We start from the raw sequence: 17,711 nt of genomic DNA, 5'->3' as shown, positions 1-17,711 counted from the left end.
ATATTGATGAAAAAAAGCATGATATGTCACCTTTAATGTTTTCATGTAAAGCACATTGAGTTGCCCTGGTGTATCAAATGTGCTACACAAATAAAGCTGCCTTGCCTTGAACTCTACAAGTCTTCATTGTGTAATAGTGCGAGAAGGATTGTGCTCTCGAGTTCGAAGTGAGTGGCTCTTAAAAGAGCCTTTGGTTTGGGGGTTTAAGCAGCCAAGCAGTTTACTTGGAGCTGGTGTACTTGGTCACAGCCTTGGTTCCCTCAGACACGGCGTGCTTGGCCAGCTCGCCGGGCAGCAGCAGGCGGACGGCGGTCTGGATCTCCCTGGAGGTGATGGTGGAGCGCTTGTTGTAATGAGCCAGACGTGAAGCCTCAGTGGCGATGCGCTCAAAGATGTCACTCACGAAAGAGTTCATGACGACCATCGCCTTGGAGGAGATGCCGGTGTCGGGGTGAACCTGCTTCAGGACTTTGTACACGTAGATGGCATAGCTCTCCTTCCTGGTCCTCCTCCTCTTCTTGCCTCCCTTGGCGTTAGTTTTTGAAGCGGCTTTCTTAGAGCCCTTCTTGGGTACGGGTGCCTTTCCTGACATGATATCGATATCAAGTTAGTGAGATGATTACCTGTAGGTACACTGACAGGTTTTAAACACATAGGATGCAAATGACTCTGCGCTGTCTCCACTCAGTGATTGGCTGAACCGAAAAATACGTCACCAAGTACAAAGCGCGGAAGTCATTTCCTGTAGTTAACCGGTTAAACTGACGCAACCCTCGGCAGGAAACATGAAGTAACATGTCCATTAAAGATGGAAACATATTGCAGACTGATGTCTTCTTCCTTATTTAGTATTTTCATATGATTTTTTTATATTTCTCATGAAGCCATGTATTGAATCAGTCACTTTTTTTGGCAAAACCATAAGCAGGTTTCACCTGTTAGACACAACTTCAAACACATTCTCACTCACTACAACTCATGTTGCACTGTGATGCACTTGTGTTGCACAATGGTAAGCACAAGTAGAAAAAGTTAAACACATTTGAAGCACAGGTGTCACAGCTTAGTTTTTTTCGATTGATAAATTAAATTCCATTGTAACATTGTATATATCTAAATTGTATTGTATTCTAGCTTTATTTATGTATTTTATTTTTACTTATTTTATTTGATCTTATCTTATCTTATATTTATTTTATTTTATTTTATTTTATTTTATTTTATTTTATTTTTGATCTTATCTTATCTTACCTTACCTTACCTTACCTTATTTTATTTTATTTTATTTTATTTTATTTTGTTTTATTTTACTTTTTATTTTATTTTGTTTATTTTTTTCTTGTCTTTTCTTTTCTTTTCTTTCCTTTTCTTTTCCTTTCTTTTCCTTTCCTTTCCTTTCCTTTCCTAGGCGAGCCCGGTTTGGCAGAAGCTTCGTCCCATCGGCCATAGCACTGCTAAACAGAATGCCACTGTAATGTGTCCGGCGTGTTTATATGTGTCCGGTGTGCATATATGTGTCCAGTGTGTTCATATGTGTCTGGTGTGTATATATGTGGGATGTGGTGCACCATTGCTGTGAAGCTGGGTGGATGTTTATGGTTATGGTTCTATCTATCTATCTATCTATCTATCTATCTATCTATCTATCTATCTATCTATCTATCTATCTATCTATCTATCTATCTATCTATCTATCTATCTATCTATCTATCTATCTATCTATCTATCTATCTATCTTTACTTTACTTTACTTTACTTTACTTTACTTTACTTTACTTTACTTTATTTTACTTATTGAAACTTCTTCTTGATTGTACTTATGGCTGGGTTGCTGTAACAACTGAGGTATGATCTGAAGACATTGTTTGGTTTTAAAGAAAGAGTCAGAGGTTTGGTGATTGTAGTTTAAAAACTGGGTTTTTTTGCTTATAGTGTTGAGAAAAGTGTGGTGGATGTCAAGAAAAATGTTTTAGCAATTGAGAAATACTATAATTATGCTATGTGTGGTAGGAAACAACTGTTTTTAGGACAGTAATGTGTCTAATACAACATATTGTTGATGTTTGAGATTAAATAAATATAAAACTACACATACAATAATGCTTCCTGTCTAGATTCATCTGTTTTACATAAATGAGGGATTGAACCCTGTGGAAACACACACAGTGTAAATACAGTTGTTGTGCATGTGATAGAAAAGCTCCCAAGCAGGTTATATTATGTAAAATCAATAACCGTGCAGTTGGTCCACTTGTGTTTGTGCATTCAAATCTTCAAGGCCTCCCTTTCTGAGACGGCTCTGCTGCAATATGAACCAGCCAATGACACCATCTAATGGACTAAATCTGAAACTGTACATTTTGTGATACAGAGAGAAGACTGGAATATGATATTAATGCAAAGCCAGTTAACATCAACAAGGACAGGCTAAATATCGATGGCACGGTACAAATCCGCTTGAACTTTTTATGATTCTCTCTACATCTTTAATTATGAGTTGTAAAAAAAGGTTAACGCAATAACAAAAACATTTCCACAGGGATATATAAATCCATTCAGTGCCCCACCGACCTTGAGAGACCAAAAAACACATGTTCTTGGGAATTTATTGAAGCATTTTGCAGAAGTTAAGTGTGGTATCAATTTTAAATTAGCATTTTAAAAGTCACTATATTGTCTAATTTTTTGGCCCTGCTTGGAGGAAGTATGAGGTGCAGGATACACCTCAGTTTGACCTTCAAAAACAAATCAGTATCAGCTTTAAGAGGGATTCTATACAGGTTATTTTAATGTCTAAAATCACTGCTGCAGGGTAATGTAAGATGAGGGGATTAACAAGATACTGCAGAAACAGCTTTTCTTTTTACATTTTCAGTACAAAAAATGCTTGAAAATTCATCTATTTTACTGTTGAAAGTAGGGTGATTTTTTTGTTTTGTTTTGCTTTGTAAAAACCTGGTTTAGTTTTTAATCAGCAGACATATAAGTGACCACTTTGTCCACAGGAGGCACAGAAACAGAAGTTCCTCATAAGAGCTTTAAGTATCCCTTGATTCATGTTTTATGAGCTTATAGAAAACTGTGGTGAGTTTGAAATACATGAAGTTGTTCAATGAGACAAAATTGAAATACAACCAGTCAGCGGTCATGTTTGAGTTTGTTTCAGTTTATTTCATAACTCTTCTGCATATATCATTAACAATTTAACAAACAGGATTCATTTTGTTAAAAACACAATGTAACATTAACGGGATGAGGTTTAACATGTTACACTTAAACCACTTAAACACAGAGAACATCAGAAAAAAAATTTGGCTTTTTCAGACCAATTTGGCAGCGTTGTTTTGGGGAACGGCGTCAGTAAAGGTACTTGATGGACGGAGGCAGCTTCACAGATGATTCACACTCACAGGCAGCGAAGTGTACGGACTCCACACGGGGGGGAAACTACCTCCACTACTGTTGGCAGAACACAACACCCCTGGGTGGATATAAATGTAGGGTGGCGTTCAATCAAAATCATGCATTAAAAGTAAAGATACACTTTGCAGGTTTTCCTACAAACAGTCGCTTTTCAAGATATGTTGTTAAAAAATATGGGTTTGAATGAGGGAGGACAGGTGTGTGGGACTAGCAGCTCCAGTTTGTGCCTCTGAGGGGGGGCGGTGATTGTAGTTTTTACATTTGGGAGAAATGATATAAAATAAAATAAAATAAAATAAAATAAAATAAAACAAAATAAAATAAGATGAAATATAATAGTATAAAATTGAATAAAAATAAAACAAAATAAAATGAAATAAAATAATATAAAATAGTATAAAATAAAGTAAAGTAAAACAAAGTGAAATAAAACAAAAATAGAATAAAATAAAAATAATAAAGACTAAATGAAAATAATTAAAATAAAACCAAATAAATGTGTTATATAAAATGAAAAAAGCTGTAGTATTATGAGAATATTCTTAAAATGATGGAATCTTAATATTAAAAAAATGGTAATATTATATGAATAAAACAGTGAGAGAAAAAAGTTATGACATTGCATAAAGTGAATTGAGGAAGTACATTTTGTGAATAACTTATTTTTAATTACAAAGTCACTCTCAGAAAAATACAAGTTTTTTATACCATTCTTTTCATTTTGTGAAGTACATGTTTTTTTTTTTAGGATGAATACCATTTTATGGTTGCTAACACATTGCTCAAATGTAAAAAATGACAACTCCCTGAAAGCACAAACTGGGCCGAGTCGACCACTGTTGCATTTAGTTTGACTTCATCACATATGGTGAGAATGCTTTTGTGTGTGTGTGTGATGTGTGTGTGTAATCTATGCAGTGTCTAATGGAGGATGTTTGTAGGTCTTCAGGATAAGGCTGGACATCTCCGATCTACACAGTACAGGGATAGCAGCTTCGAGGATACACAGAACACGTTTCACAACTGCAGAAAACAGGATTAAACAATAAAACAGGAAATACTGTAAACTCTCAAACAGAGGCCTTGAGAGGCTTTTATTTAGATGGCTCATTATTTCAGTAATGTCAACGTATTTTAGTGATGACCAGAGGTGGGCACAGCTAATCAACTTAAAATAGATCTGTTAACCGTTAATCTGTTAACAAGGACGTTAACTCGGATGTTGATCCATTAATTCTGTTCAAACTTAAAAGAAGTTAAAATTAATGTTAGTCCAGCAAAAAAATATAATCCAAACACAATAAATCCCTCAGATTACTCCAAATATACAGTGGCTGCATGCTCTTGCTCAAGTTTTCTGCAATCCATCTCAGCACCTAACAGCAGAGTCTGGATCCTTCCTCTTATTGAAATGTACTGTGGGTTCAATTGGTACACCTTCAGTGCTGCACTGCAAGTCAGTCAGTGGAACACTGGCGCCCCCTAGTGGTGAGAAGTTTGAACATGCATTACATGATGCAGATGTGACAGCAGTGAGATAACTTTTAACATGAAAGTTACAACATTAGACAAAAAAAAAACAAACAGAATTAAAATGAATTTTAAAATAAGCATTTTCAAGTTAACGTCCTTGTTAAAGGTCAATAAAAGTAGTGACACTGATTATTAACAATTCACAGATTCACAGACGTGTGCCCAGCTCTGGTCATGACCCTCCCTCTTTTGATTTGTGTTAACTTCCTCTTTCTGTTGATTGCTGCAGAAATATTAAGCGTTACTTTTACCAGCTTGATGCAGTTAAAGTCAATGAGAAATGTTGAAGCTTTGATTACTCTCAGATGTCTATAACATCTGAAGCAACTCTCTGTGGGTTGAGTAAATATGTTTGTTAAACCTTTAGATCACATTGACTTGTTTCAGAAAGTCAATAAATAAAGAAAGTCATGCCTTAATTATTTTCTCACCATCTTTGTCAAAGACTGTGAATATTAGTGGACCAGATCTATTTGACTTTAAGGAACTAGCAACCTAAAATCATCAAGCAAGGCATGCACCTAGTTTAAGAATGATGGAACAGGTTTGTATTGCTTTATTTTCACAGTATGAGATGGATAAAGTCATTGCTTATGACCTGGTCATGACAACCTTTGTGTCGGGTACACAAGGGCCATAAAGTACCTGAAACACTCTGGACTCCATATTTGACATTCTCTCACTTTCATCGCTCACATTAAGAGCTCTGCTTTAAACCTTAACTGATTTGATAATTCAAAGGTTGATTTGAAAATTCAGCTTGACTCGGAACAAATTCTTAAAGACGTTTCACCTCTCCTCCGAAAGACTCCTTAGAAGTGAAGAAACCTGTGGGAGGAGAGGTGAAACATCATCAAGTCCAGCCGCCTTTTCGGATCAAGCTTGACCTGGATGACTGAGAACCTTCACAGAAACCGCTTTGATAGATTGTACAAAGGAACCAACTAACTGGTCTGCAAACGGCAGCTGGAGTAAACAAACTAGTAAGGAAAAACATGTCAGAGTTGGAGTGGAGGATGAAAATATATAACATTTGATTCAGACAGTTACATTTGAAGAGGAGTTTAAATGAGTTTAAGACTCCAACATCAGTTATTCATGACCCCTCATTGCATAACAGGATTTTTTAGTGCACTGACGAACTCATTTAAAATATTTATAAATCTATTTTGGGACACAGCAGAATAATAATTGAACTTCTTTTCCAGAGCTTTAGAGAACATTGGTTCGTTTGGAGATTAATCTTCAGTAATCACGAGGAAATCAAATCTAGTGCATGGTGAAAGGTGCTTTGACAGGGATGCCAACTTTAAACGGTGCTGAAGAAGTGGACGTAGATTTACTGTTTGAAAAGTGAAGCCAACATAGAAGTGTCTTAAGCCTGCAGTTCTTCCGGCGGCCAGCAGAGGGCGTGCATTGGTAGCAAAAATAAGTCTGATTCTGTAAAAGTCTATGAAGAAAAGGTCCTACTCAGTTGATTTATTCCCTCAGTTAAAATTGTCCTAATACATTTATTGTCTCACATTGGACTCATTTCCTTAATCTTTTAAAAATATTATTATTTATTATTATTAATAATTTAACATGGCTAAACAGGATCACAGAGTCTGCAGGTAAACAATGTCAAGTTGGTTTGCTGAGTGTGGTTAACGTTAGCAAAGCTAGCAGCATCTACTTTTAGTGCTCCTTGCAGGTTAACATCTGCATGCCTGTGCTGGTTCCTTATTGCTCTGGTGGAGCGGTTACATGTCAGTTTAACCAGACACAGCCTCCATATTATCTCTATTTTCAAGATCAAAATACTGACAAACTGCATCTTTCTACGAGATGCTTTCCGTCTTCTGTGCTTGTTTACATCAGGGTAGTAGAGTATTAAAGCATGACAGAGGACATTAACCAGAGCAACAGCTCCAGCTAGTGGTGAGTGGGTGCACTGCAGTTCAGACAAAGCATATGACTGGCTTATTGTGGGTTTTAATACGAAGAAAATTAATAATTAAATTAACAGACTAATAATTCTTGGGCCGACTAATCGGGTGACAATATTTTAATCATTTCGTCAACTCAGCGCTCATGTCCCTAGCTTTTATCTCGGTTTTAAGTCTTCTTAAATACAGCATTATGTTTATCTTAATTATGGTCCCTTCTAGAGTCTCTAAAATTTAGCGACACAGCATATGACTGGCTTATCAGGGGTTTTAATACAAATAAAATGAATAATTAATTTAACAGACTAATAATTTTGGTGCCGAGTAATAGGGTGACAATATTTTAATCATTTCATCAACTCAAAGCTCATGTCCCTAACTTATATATCAATTTTTAAGTCTTCTTAAATACAGCATTATGTTTATTTTTTCAATTATGTTCCCATCTAGAGTCAACAAACTTAATGTTTAAAAACAGTGGTCCACAAAACTATGGGTAACTTTTGGGGGGCTACACTTATCTTGTTCAGTCTATGGTAATAACACTTTTATGTCATCTAACTAACCAATCAACAGCCATATCTCTCTGGTCCTGTTTTTATTTTTTTAACCTTTTTCACTGTGAATCTGGTTCTTACAGCAGGACTGGCCTTCCCTCTATGTTTTTTTTTTATTTGAGAGTTCACAGTATTTGACCTCCATTCTGGCGAACACGCATTCATTTTCTCAGGTTCACACATACTCATGCCACTTATAGTTGCTTGACTGATATGTAAGAGGAAGTACAAAATAACAGCAAGAAGAACAGGCCACACAAAGGTAGAGAATACTAAATACTTCAGATTCAAGCCCCTGAACAAACAGAAGAAATCAAAACATCTCTTAAAAAATCCAACAGCGAAGACGAGAGGAGCCTGTGGTGTCGGCCCCGCACTGTGAGACCCGGAATGCATCGTGCTGTCAGGGACACCGGTGCATTCAAAACACCGGTGTATTGTTATCTGAGATAGGCTATGGCTTTTGGCCCTGGTGGGAGCGGGAGGGGGATGCAGTCAGGGAAAGCTAAACTTGGACAAAACATCTTCAGCAAAAAACAAAACGTCCTCTCTCCTTAAAAATGTGTGCAGATGATTTTTTTTTCCCTCGCCTCTCATCTGTCTTTACACCGTCGTCAGTTTAGAAAAATAGAAATCAGGAAAACATTGTTACAAAAATAAACCAAAAAAAGTTTGTCCAAAGTCTACATCCACACGACAACTTCACATAAATATCGACTGATATTGCACAGCGAGGGATTTCTTCTGATAATGAAGTAAATCACTGACACAATTTGTAGAAAAAAAAGAACACGTTAGGACATTAAATGATCAAAACTTGCATGTCCTGCTTAGATTTGATTGTTGTTGTTTTTTTTCTCCAGAGAGACAAAGTGGGAGAGCAGATCCCAGGCCCTCCTACATCAGGCAGATAAATCCTCAGAGTCCTGCTCGAAAGAAAACGTAGAAAGAAAAAAACGCTTCTGAAGTATCACCGGTGAATTTTGGTTGAAGGCACAGAGTTCCAAAAAGGGTTTGTGGATGCTGTTTTTTTTACTGCAGCAGCAGTAGTTTTGAATGAGTTTGTCTTGGTGGAGGGGGTCGACTCTCCTGATGATCGGAGGGCAGGGCTTCAACTCTCTGTGGAGACACAAACAGACAGGACAGAGGAAGGACAACAGGTTACTGTTTATTAACTTCTTTTGAAAATCTGATGTGTAAAATGTCTATGAGCAACATGCAAGTTTACAAGACTGTCAGCAGCAAAATACACAACCATGTAAGTTGTCTGTGCAAGCAACTTTTCATGGCAAACCTTAGGAAAAAATGAAGCCAAAAACCAAAGTGCCAAAAAATTGTAGTTCCACAGAGCTCCACTAGAGGCTGACTCCAAAAGTGAGTCAATCCCCATAGAGCCCCACGTCAAAATGTCCAACTTTACAACAGAATTAAAAGTGGTGGGTAAAGAAGATTATGGGGAAAATACAATAAAGTTAGGAGGTAGTTTTCATTCCTTTACAACCATATTAATGAACAACATTCAAGATAATTTACATGTATGTAAGAAAAAGTAAAAAAAGTCAACACAATATACATGAAGCCAAAGCAGCAACCTCAGGGTCTGAAAAATAAAGCCAATGCAGCAGTGCAGATAATGACAGTCCCTTAAGTGTCCACTAGAGGCAGTCGCTGAAAGTGAGTCAGTCCCATTGACTGTATAAAGAATGGACTATCCGTGACGTCACAGATCTGTTTCTGAAGCCCTGCTTGGAAGCCAATCGTCGGCAGGTGCCATGTTGGAAATGCTGAACACAACCGAACTTGGTCCAAGCTAGTGTGAGGTAAGAAGGCCGGACATTAGCCTTTTCGCTAACAGCTACAGGGTGCCCGCCTGTCAATCAAGTCAGCCATGTCCTTATTTGGGCAAAACTTGTAAGTTTAATATCTTTGAAACTTGTACAGTGTGTGCCGATAAAGATATGAGCTATTCAGACCTAGACTGCTTTTTGAACCAGGCAGTAAACGTGTTTATTATAGCTGTAAAGATCGTATTTTTTGAATGGGTGTGTATGTGGTTTCCTGTGTTTTTACAGCCAGCCTCAAGTGGACGTTTGATGAACTGCAGTTTTTAGCACTTTCGCATGGGCTTCATATGTTAAGACTGGAGGTTGCCGCTTGGTCAGTCCCCATAAAGACCCATGTTAAAATATCCAACTTTACAGCAGGACAAAACATCTTTACAGCCTGGTACAACAAAAATAGCTTCGGTCTTTATTGCAATTTTTCCTATCCCTGTTGACTGTATAGGGCTGAATTGTTATATAACTTACCTGTATCTATTATATTAAGGCTTAAAGTTATGCATATTTAGGGTAGTGGCTTCTTTTAGTGGAAGGTGGGAGCTGCTTGTCTGCTTGGTGCTCACCTAGCAGACAGCTCTTGGCCGTATTTGGGGTTTTGGAGCCTTTTGGAGATTTGTTCAAGTAGATGTCAGACAAATAATCCGTCTGTCTTCGCGCTTTATTGGATTAACAGACCGTCTAAGAAGTCTGAAACCCAGTTTTCTCATTCTGTCAAACTCAACTATTATTCTACGTATACGTTAGCCTTAATCAGCAGGTGTCTGTGCTCACATAGCTCACTACAGTGTTTGTCAAAATTGATGTATATGTGGCAGCCCCTGCCTGGGACTCAGGGCTGTTGTCTGCTCATTCCCGTAAAGCCTCTTTTTAAGTAAAGCGGGTCATTTATGTACTCTCCAACTGCTCAATCTGCAAACATGAACACGAGCGAGCAGCAATATTGAAAACCTTCAACAAGCTCTGTGAGTCGCTTTAGTCTGATAAATAAACAATTCCCGTCAGATACCGCCACAAATAGAATCTAAATCTGTGGGAGAAAACAAATCTAATCCTTGAGCTCCACCTCTTTACTAAACACGGCCACTTCTGGGCACAGAAAAAAACAAAACATAGAAGGTTTTGGTGATAATGCCCAACCCAAGGCTTCACAACCGTAGTCCATAAACCAGCGGCTGACGTGACTTTTGCTGCATCCACTTCTTGTATGGAATCAGATTAATCCATATTTATGTTTGTACGCCGAGGTCAAGGGCGATGCATTGTTCAAACAGACACAACATGGATCAGGAAGTGTGCAGTCCTTTAGGCTGAAAACTAAACCTGAGACAGAACCGCATCTCTCTGCCAGGTTGTTCAAGAGATGGATTAAAGAAAAATATCAAACAGCTTTAAAACATAAAAAGAATGAGATATTTTTTGAGAAGTGTGTGTTTTTCCTCAAACTGTGATCAGAAGCCTCTGTATGTGCCTGTGGTCCTCCCACCCCCACCTTTCACCATCTTCCTCGAAGTTAATCCTGCGTGCAGCGGCAGATGGAGCTCAGAGCATCCAGTGCTGCTGTGCCCTCCACAGCTCCTGTAGTTATGAATGATTGCATGGTCTTAGGCATTAAGTTGGATCAGTGTAATCCACCGCAGCATATGCAGCCGCCCACGGCGCCAAATCCAGCAGGCAGGAGAACTTCCCTCCCTCACTCTCCCATGCCGGGGAGGCCGAAAAGTGTCAGCAGCGTCCCAACGCCCAAAACCTGCTGCTGCATAAACACAGAAGCATACTACCCAACACCAGCTCTTGATGTTATCATTACACACAGAACAGGTGAGGTTTATTTCATGAGCTGATGATGAAAAACAACATTGACTTTTAAAGTATGAGCTCGACCTCATCTTGTTCATCCAAAATTCACACCAGACAAAGACAACAGCAAGTACCCTGTGCTGTACTGGAGCATTCGCCTGTTCAGCCCTCAATGATTTAAACTAAGAATACTCTCTTTAAAGGTTAATTACGCTATTTTTAAAGCTGAGCCCTACACTCTCTTATTTATTTTTTTAGTGTAATTTGGTCTCTAAATGTCAAATAGATGCAAAATTCTTTGGAATAAAGTTTCAGACGTCAGGAGCAGTGTAATCCGTGACCAGTGGAAGTTTGTCCACTTTAAGTTATTGTCAGCCTCAGATTGTTATTCTAGGTGTCTGACAACATTACAGATACAATTAAGATATGACAAAATACACTAAAATAGGTTATGATATGATACAATAACCAACCAATAAGAAACTACCCAACATGATACAATACGATAGGACACAATAAGCTACGACACAATAGGGTACAGCACAATATGATGCCATACAGTACATGTCATGTGATATGGTACAACATGAAGCTGAACCATAGACTGTATAAATAATGGACGTAGTATCCGTGACGTCACCCATCTGTTTCTGAAGCGCTGTTTTGAGGCCAATCGGCGGCAGCAGCCATATTGCTGCTGTCGAGCGATTGTGACGTAAAGAGGCGGGCTTTGAGCCTCCTAGCCAACAGCTCCAATGTTCCCGCCTGTCAATCAAGTCAGCTGTGCCTCTCAGTGGAAGACTCGTAATCTCAATATCTTTGAAATTACAAATTGGTGTGTATGTGGTTTCCGCTACTCTCGGAGCCAGCCTCAAGTGGACACTTGATGAACTGCAGTTTTTAGCACTTTCGCATTGGACTCATATTTTTAGACTGGAGGTTTGCTGCTTGAGCTGAACCTGAATGAGAGAGATCGTGGTTTGGGAAGCTAAAAAACAAATCACTGCACTTCAATAAAATGTCAAAGCCAAATGAGCCCTTGTGCTTTCAGAAAGGTGTCGGTCTAGGCACGATGCTAGACTAACAAAGGAATGGACCAAAACCAATAGAGAAATTAGAGTCACTGATGGGGGGTAAAGCTCAGACTTTCATACAACTGAGACGAAAGTGAGCCAACTGATGGTGTCGACCTTCTGGTGAGTAGAGAAACGACTGAACCAGGAGACCTCGACCTCCTTGTATACTGTAGCCTCACTCAGCTGATTGCCATCAGCTGTGAAGGAGATCATTAAAGATGTTCCCAATATCGGCTGATTAGTGAGGAAACCTGTGACCCAGATTTAGATCTCTTTCTAATCCAACACTTCTATCTAATTTAACCTGCAACATACTGGATCAGTCCATAACAGATATTGTATAAGGTACGACACATAAATGGCATATGATCGGCAAATGAGGAATATGAAAAGATAAGACACCATATAACAGAATGCTACATGACAATACGACAAGATATGATACATCAATGTGAAACGATATGAAATGCTACATTATGGATACGATATTGTCCAAAGAGGTTGATTTGGTCTGACACAATATTATACTAAGACAGTTCTTGTTATTAGACCAGTGTGTTTTCTGTTTACCTTGACATGTTTCAGGGGGCGTGGTCATCCCGCCGCTTCAGGTAGGACGACCAAACCTGTATAAATCAGCTGACAGTCAAGTCACAACAACATCACGTGACTCCTCTGAGGATGACTGCAGGAAGTTTGTAGTTGAAACATGTCAAGGTAAAAAAGAAAAACACACCGGTCTAATAACAAGAACTGTCTTAGTATAAGGGCACGATATGAAACGGTACGAAACGATGAGATATGACATGATATGAAACATTATATTGTTCCCTAAGGAACATTTGACCGAAGAGTTGCATATATTTTGAAGGTTCTACAGTGGTATACAAAGAACGAAAAGAAACTGCCATTCACACCTACACAGAGCAATACATACCAATGGACAACACAAAACGCAACATGTGGCACATTACCCACACTGCACATGTTCCACATAAAACCCAACATAAGAGCAAAAGGTAAGAACACCAGGATGCTGTTGCCCAACCCATACAGCCCCTACTGATCAACTGGTGTGCAGTTGCTTTGGATTAGCTTGTTTATTGTGTTACTATGGAGTTTGATAAGATTAGTTTGGTTCCAACACAATATTAGAGCAACACACAATAACACAAGAGATGTGACAGTGCGGCTAGAGCTGAGTTTGTTTACTCTGTAGATTCACAACAAACTAAAAGAATGGATTATTTTCAATTCTTAAATTTGTTCTTATAGTCTGTTTTTTTTTTTTTTTTTTACCTTTGCTGTTTTAATTGATGTGTCCTGTAGCACTTTGGGATTTGCTCAAAATGTAAAGTGTGTTAGAAATAAAATATATTATAATTTGTTATCATTATTTTGATGTAAACAAAATTGCTACATTGATCTCGAGTGAAGATCTTTTTTAATTTAAGTTCAGGATCATTGTTGTCTGAAAGATTTTGATTTTACAGCTTTATAAGACTTTGTGTGGATCTGTAAAACTCCATCGATGATCGGAGGGTGATTTTAAGTTGAAATTAAATTTAACAGAAAGAGCCTGGTGTGAAGGCTGAAATTCCGTACTCCAAATCCTTCTCCAGATTCACTTTTCATACTACTAAATATTGTCTTTTTTTCTATAAAACTCCGAGTTTGGCACTGACACGCACTCAGTCAGATAAATAATCATCAATCTGTGGTCGAGGACAGATCAGGACGATTACAGGATCAGTGATGTCAGAAGATCCAATGATTAAGCCATTCAGAAAAATCCTGCAGACACGATCCTTAGAGTTCACGGAGAGGTGATGGTTAGAGTTCACGTTCTGAATGACGAATGAAAAGCTGACAAGCGATCAGTTAAAGTCAGGTCTGGTTTCACATTTATGATACTTTAGATATCCACCAATCAGAGTGTGTGAAGCTAATTCACAAATATGAGAACATATTACATTCTGCACGTAAATATAACTTAAAAAATAAACATAATTTTTTTTGTTTTGAGCTTAAAATGTACTAATTATCTCAACGTCTAATTCAATATTAATGCAAAACACTATTAACACCAAATTAATTGAAGAACAAGTCAATAATTTGTCCAACATAACCAGAGTGACTCTATCTTGGACCCCACTGGTCTCATGCTGTTAAATGCCTCTGGGAATAATGGCTGACTGTGCAGCCAGCTGTTAGTGAAAACAACAACGAAGTACTATCAACAACTTGAGAAGCCACCATGTGTTCAGATCAAATACAAGAAGAATTCACCACTCAAGATATGTCTGCAAAATGAACAGTGTCATCTATGGGTTTGTTACATCCCACATTTGTTCAGCTGTTTCAGGTGAGTCTCAGTTTCACTGTTAATACCAAGTCATGCAGAGGCTTCACTCTGGCTTACGTCAGCGGTATTAACCTGAAAAATCAACTGATATTCCTTGATCAACGTGTCTTCGCCAGGACTGTCCTCAAGAGGAGAAGAGAACGATTTAAAACGTTAACATGTTTGTTTGTTGAATGGAGATCAGATCCATCATTTCTGATGCATTCCAGGAAGTCAGGAAATCTAAACGCTGATTGTCTTATGTGAAACAGCACCAAACAAATTTGTGTTTCAACATAAATGTTTCATATAGAACAGAATGTTTGCTCAACTTTCACGCAGATATCTATTTATAGAGATAAATCAATAGTCGTCAGCTTACAGCTGTTGGGGCCCGGTGGCATTACGGTGGCTGGTGTTCTGCCTGATTTTGCTCTCCACACAGACTGTAGTCTGACACTGATAGTATCAGCAAGCTTTGGTGTATGCAGGGAACACAAACAGAAACCATAACACTTTAGTCACTTAACCACAGACTGAAATCCAGACCCCTTAGAGGAGATAATGTTGACTCAGTCCCACATACTAAAGTAGAAATGTGGATTCACTTGGCACTGAAAAAAGTCCCAGACAAATGCAATTATTTTTGAAAAAACAAGATCAAGCAATTCATACAGGAGATATTTTTGATGATTTATTATTTAGCTTGCAGTTAAAGTCCCAGAAGTGGTTTGTTATTGTTTGGATGTTTTTCATATTCTTCCTTGCTGTCTTTTTTTCAATGTTTTGTGTATTGTCTAATTAATATTCTGCATTTTATTGCTATTTAAAAAACAGGACAGCAATTTTATTTTCGACAAAAAAATGTGACTACCTAAAATTGAATTCAACTGAGTTATTTCAGACAGAGGATCCAGTGTAGGGCCCAGTTAACTTCTTTGGGTAATTTCCATTGATGATAAAAAAAAGTGCCCTAATTCAAGTTTGTAAAAGTACCTTTGTCATGTCTTAAGATTTATTTTTACTTACTCTTTGACTAACATGATAAAGAAACTCTTGGAACAGATCTAAACTGATTGGCACCTCTTAATTTGGAGATACGTTATTTGGATTAAGTGAACAAGTGCTACATTTCTTCAACATTGCTTTTAAAAGTATGAAATCTATCTGGGAACTATTTCTCTAAACAGTGGTTATTCTTATGATTGTCCACTAGATGGAGCTGCAGTATCTTCCACATTCTTCCCTTCTCCTTGTGGGAGTTCTTTTCTTCTTTTCTCCTGTTTGTTTTCTTTCAGAGGAGAGACACTGCTCTGTTTTTGTTTTCTTCAGTTGTTGAACTTTCCTCATGATATCATCTACATCTTTTCTTTCATGAAGTTGTTCATTCATTAAACCAAATACGCCGAACAAACTTGTGTTCATGGAAACAAACAGGAGTGAGGCCTCTTGTTTGTAGTTTCATATCTCTACAGATGTGATTTTACATTTTGATGTAAACGGTGAGATTTGGACGCTCTCTTTTGCTCCGGTGGTCTCTGAATCTTCTGTCCATTTAAAGCAGAATGTGTCGTGCATTTGTCAATGCAAAGCAGATTAAACACCCTGCATGTGTGTGTGCGATGGTTCAGTGCAGGCGGTATGGAGGAGTCACCAATACAGATGATGTGTTCTGCATGTCTGGCGTTACACAGTGTGAATATATGCACAGAGAAAAGCAGTATGTGTGTGTGAGTGTGTGTGCGTGTGTGTGTGTCAGATGTGATGATTCACTGCTGTGGTTGTGAAACATCACGCTAGCCTGGAGGCTGTTTTTTATTTATTATTTTATTTTTCTTGTCTGAATAGGAAAAAGGAGATGTATATTTTTATTGTTTTCATTTATTATAAAACTAATTTAAATTTTTGATTGAAAAACTTGACTGACCCTGAGTCTCTCTTTAAGACACGTATGACTTCATTAATATTTAACTGATTAAAACAATGACAATGATCGTAACAGTACGTATAATAAGTGGCAGCTGTCTGTCATTTGCTCGGGTACTTATAGATACTATTTTTAGAGGAGTTATAAAGTAGTACAATTCAGACGTCGTAGTAACATCTTTAAGTTTATATGAGCTGACAGGCAGCTGTACCAAGTCCAAGCTGTGACACATATATCTGACGGGCCATCTTATTATGTAAAACTATATGGGAATATAAAGAGAAAATATAGGCTACTATTCTGAGTCATTAAATTGACAGCACAGAAATCTAATGACATTTAAAAAAACGTGTTATAGTGTGAAATAAATACATTGATTGAAAAGACATGTTAGTAAATAGATCATTAAAAAAAAGCATTCATTTTTTTTGTATTTAATGCCACTAATTCTGGAATCACATACACAGATATTTGACGTTTGTCCCCCTCTGCGCCTCCATATAAAACATGGAGGGACAATGTCTTTTTTAACCACTGCAATACTGAAAGTTTATAACAACTGAACTTCCGTTGCCTTATTTTAGGTCTTATTTACTAGTTTATGATACATTTAAAATCAAACAATTCCAACTTGTTTGCTAAAAATGAACAAAATTGCAAGATGGAATACAAATTAATATGATTTTTCATATTTTACAAACAAATGTGGGCAACATTTCAGATTGTGGGGTAAATATGTGTCGGAGTAATGTCAGGTATAGAAACTACATCCGGTTCTGAAAAGCTTGTTCAAAAAGTCACACGAGTGCCCTGTAGCACTTTGACATTTGCTCCAAATGTAAAGTGCGTAATAAATAAAATATCTAAAATAATATATAATAGTTATGCGAGAGGGATACAAAATTTGCACAAATTGTGGGGTCATCAATTGGTAAAATTCCTTAAAAGAGCATCATTGGGGCGCTGGTGGCCTAGCGGTCTAAGTGCCCCACATACAGAGGCTACAGTCCTCGTCTCAGGGGTCGTAGGTTTGATTCCCGGCCAGTTGACCATTTCCTGCATGTCTACTCCCCACATTTCCTGTCTCTCTTCAGCTGTCCTATACAATAAAGGCAAAAAGGCAAAAAATATCACTTAAAAAAAAAAAAAGCATCATCAACATAAAAATTACATTAGCCTGCTCTGTTCTTTGTTGCTTGGGGTTTTTGTTTGTCCCTTTACAAACTTTGTGGGTCAGATTTGGGGTCCAAAACACTTGGCTATATTTCATTATTTGTCATTTTAA

At 37.7% G+C, this 17,711-nt stretch overlaps 2 protein-coding genes across 2 annotated transcripts in view; both read right to left on the bottom strand.

Moving 5' to 3' along the window:
• Nucleotides 1-171: 171 nt before the first annotated feature.
• Nucleotides 172-599, bottom strand: LOC117805101 (histone H2B 3-like). Its single transcript, XM_034673699.1, has one exon. The coding sequence runs from the start codon at nt 590-592 to the stop codon at nt 221-223; it is 372 nt and encodes a 123-aa protein (XP_034529590.1). The 5' UTR covers nt 593-599; the 3' UTR covers nt 172-220.
• Nucleotides 600-5,481: 4,882 nt separating this feature from the next.
• Nucleotides 5,482-17,711, bottom strand: part of LOC117804670 (potassium voltage-gated channel subfamily A member 1) — a 76,220-nt gene continuing 63,990 nt past the window's right edge. The window contains exon 4 of the mRNA XM_034672970.1: nt 5,482-8,560. The gene's annotated coding sequence lies outside the window, so the exon portion shown is untranslated. The remainder of the gene's footprint in view (nt 8,561-17,711) is intronic.

Source organism: Notolabrus celidotus, chromosome 21 (assembly GCF_009762535.1).
Source record: "Notolabrus celidotus isolate fNotCel1 chromosome 21, fNotCel1.pri, whole genome shotgun sequence".
In the NCBI taxonomy this organism is placed as follows: domain Eukaryota; kingdom Metazoa; phylum Chordata; class Actinopteri; order Labriformes; family Labridae; genus Notolabrus; species Notolabrus celidotus.
Note: the sequence above shows the minus strand (reverse complement) of the source record. Positions and strands in the feature narration are given on the sequence as shown.

What these genes read in the sequence shown, in the direction of transcription:
- LOC117805101 (XM_034673699.1), bottom strand. Translation starts at nt 592, where the DNA reads ATGTCAGGAAAGGCACCCGTACCCAAGAAGGGCTCTAAGAAAGCCGCT.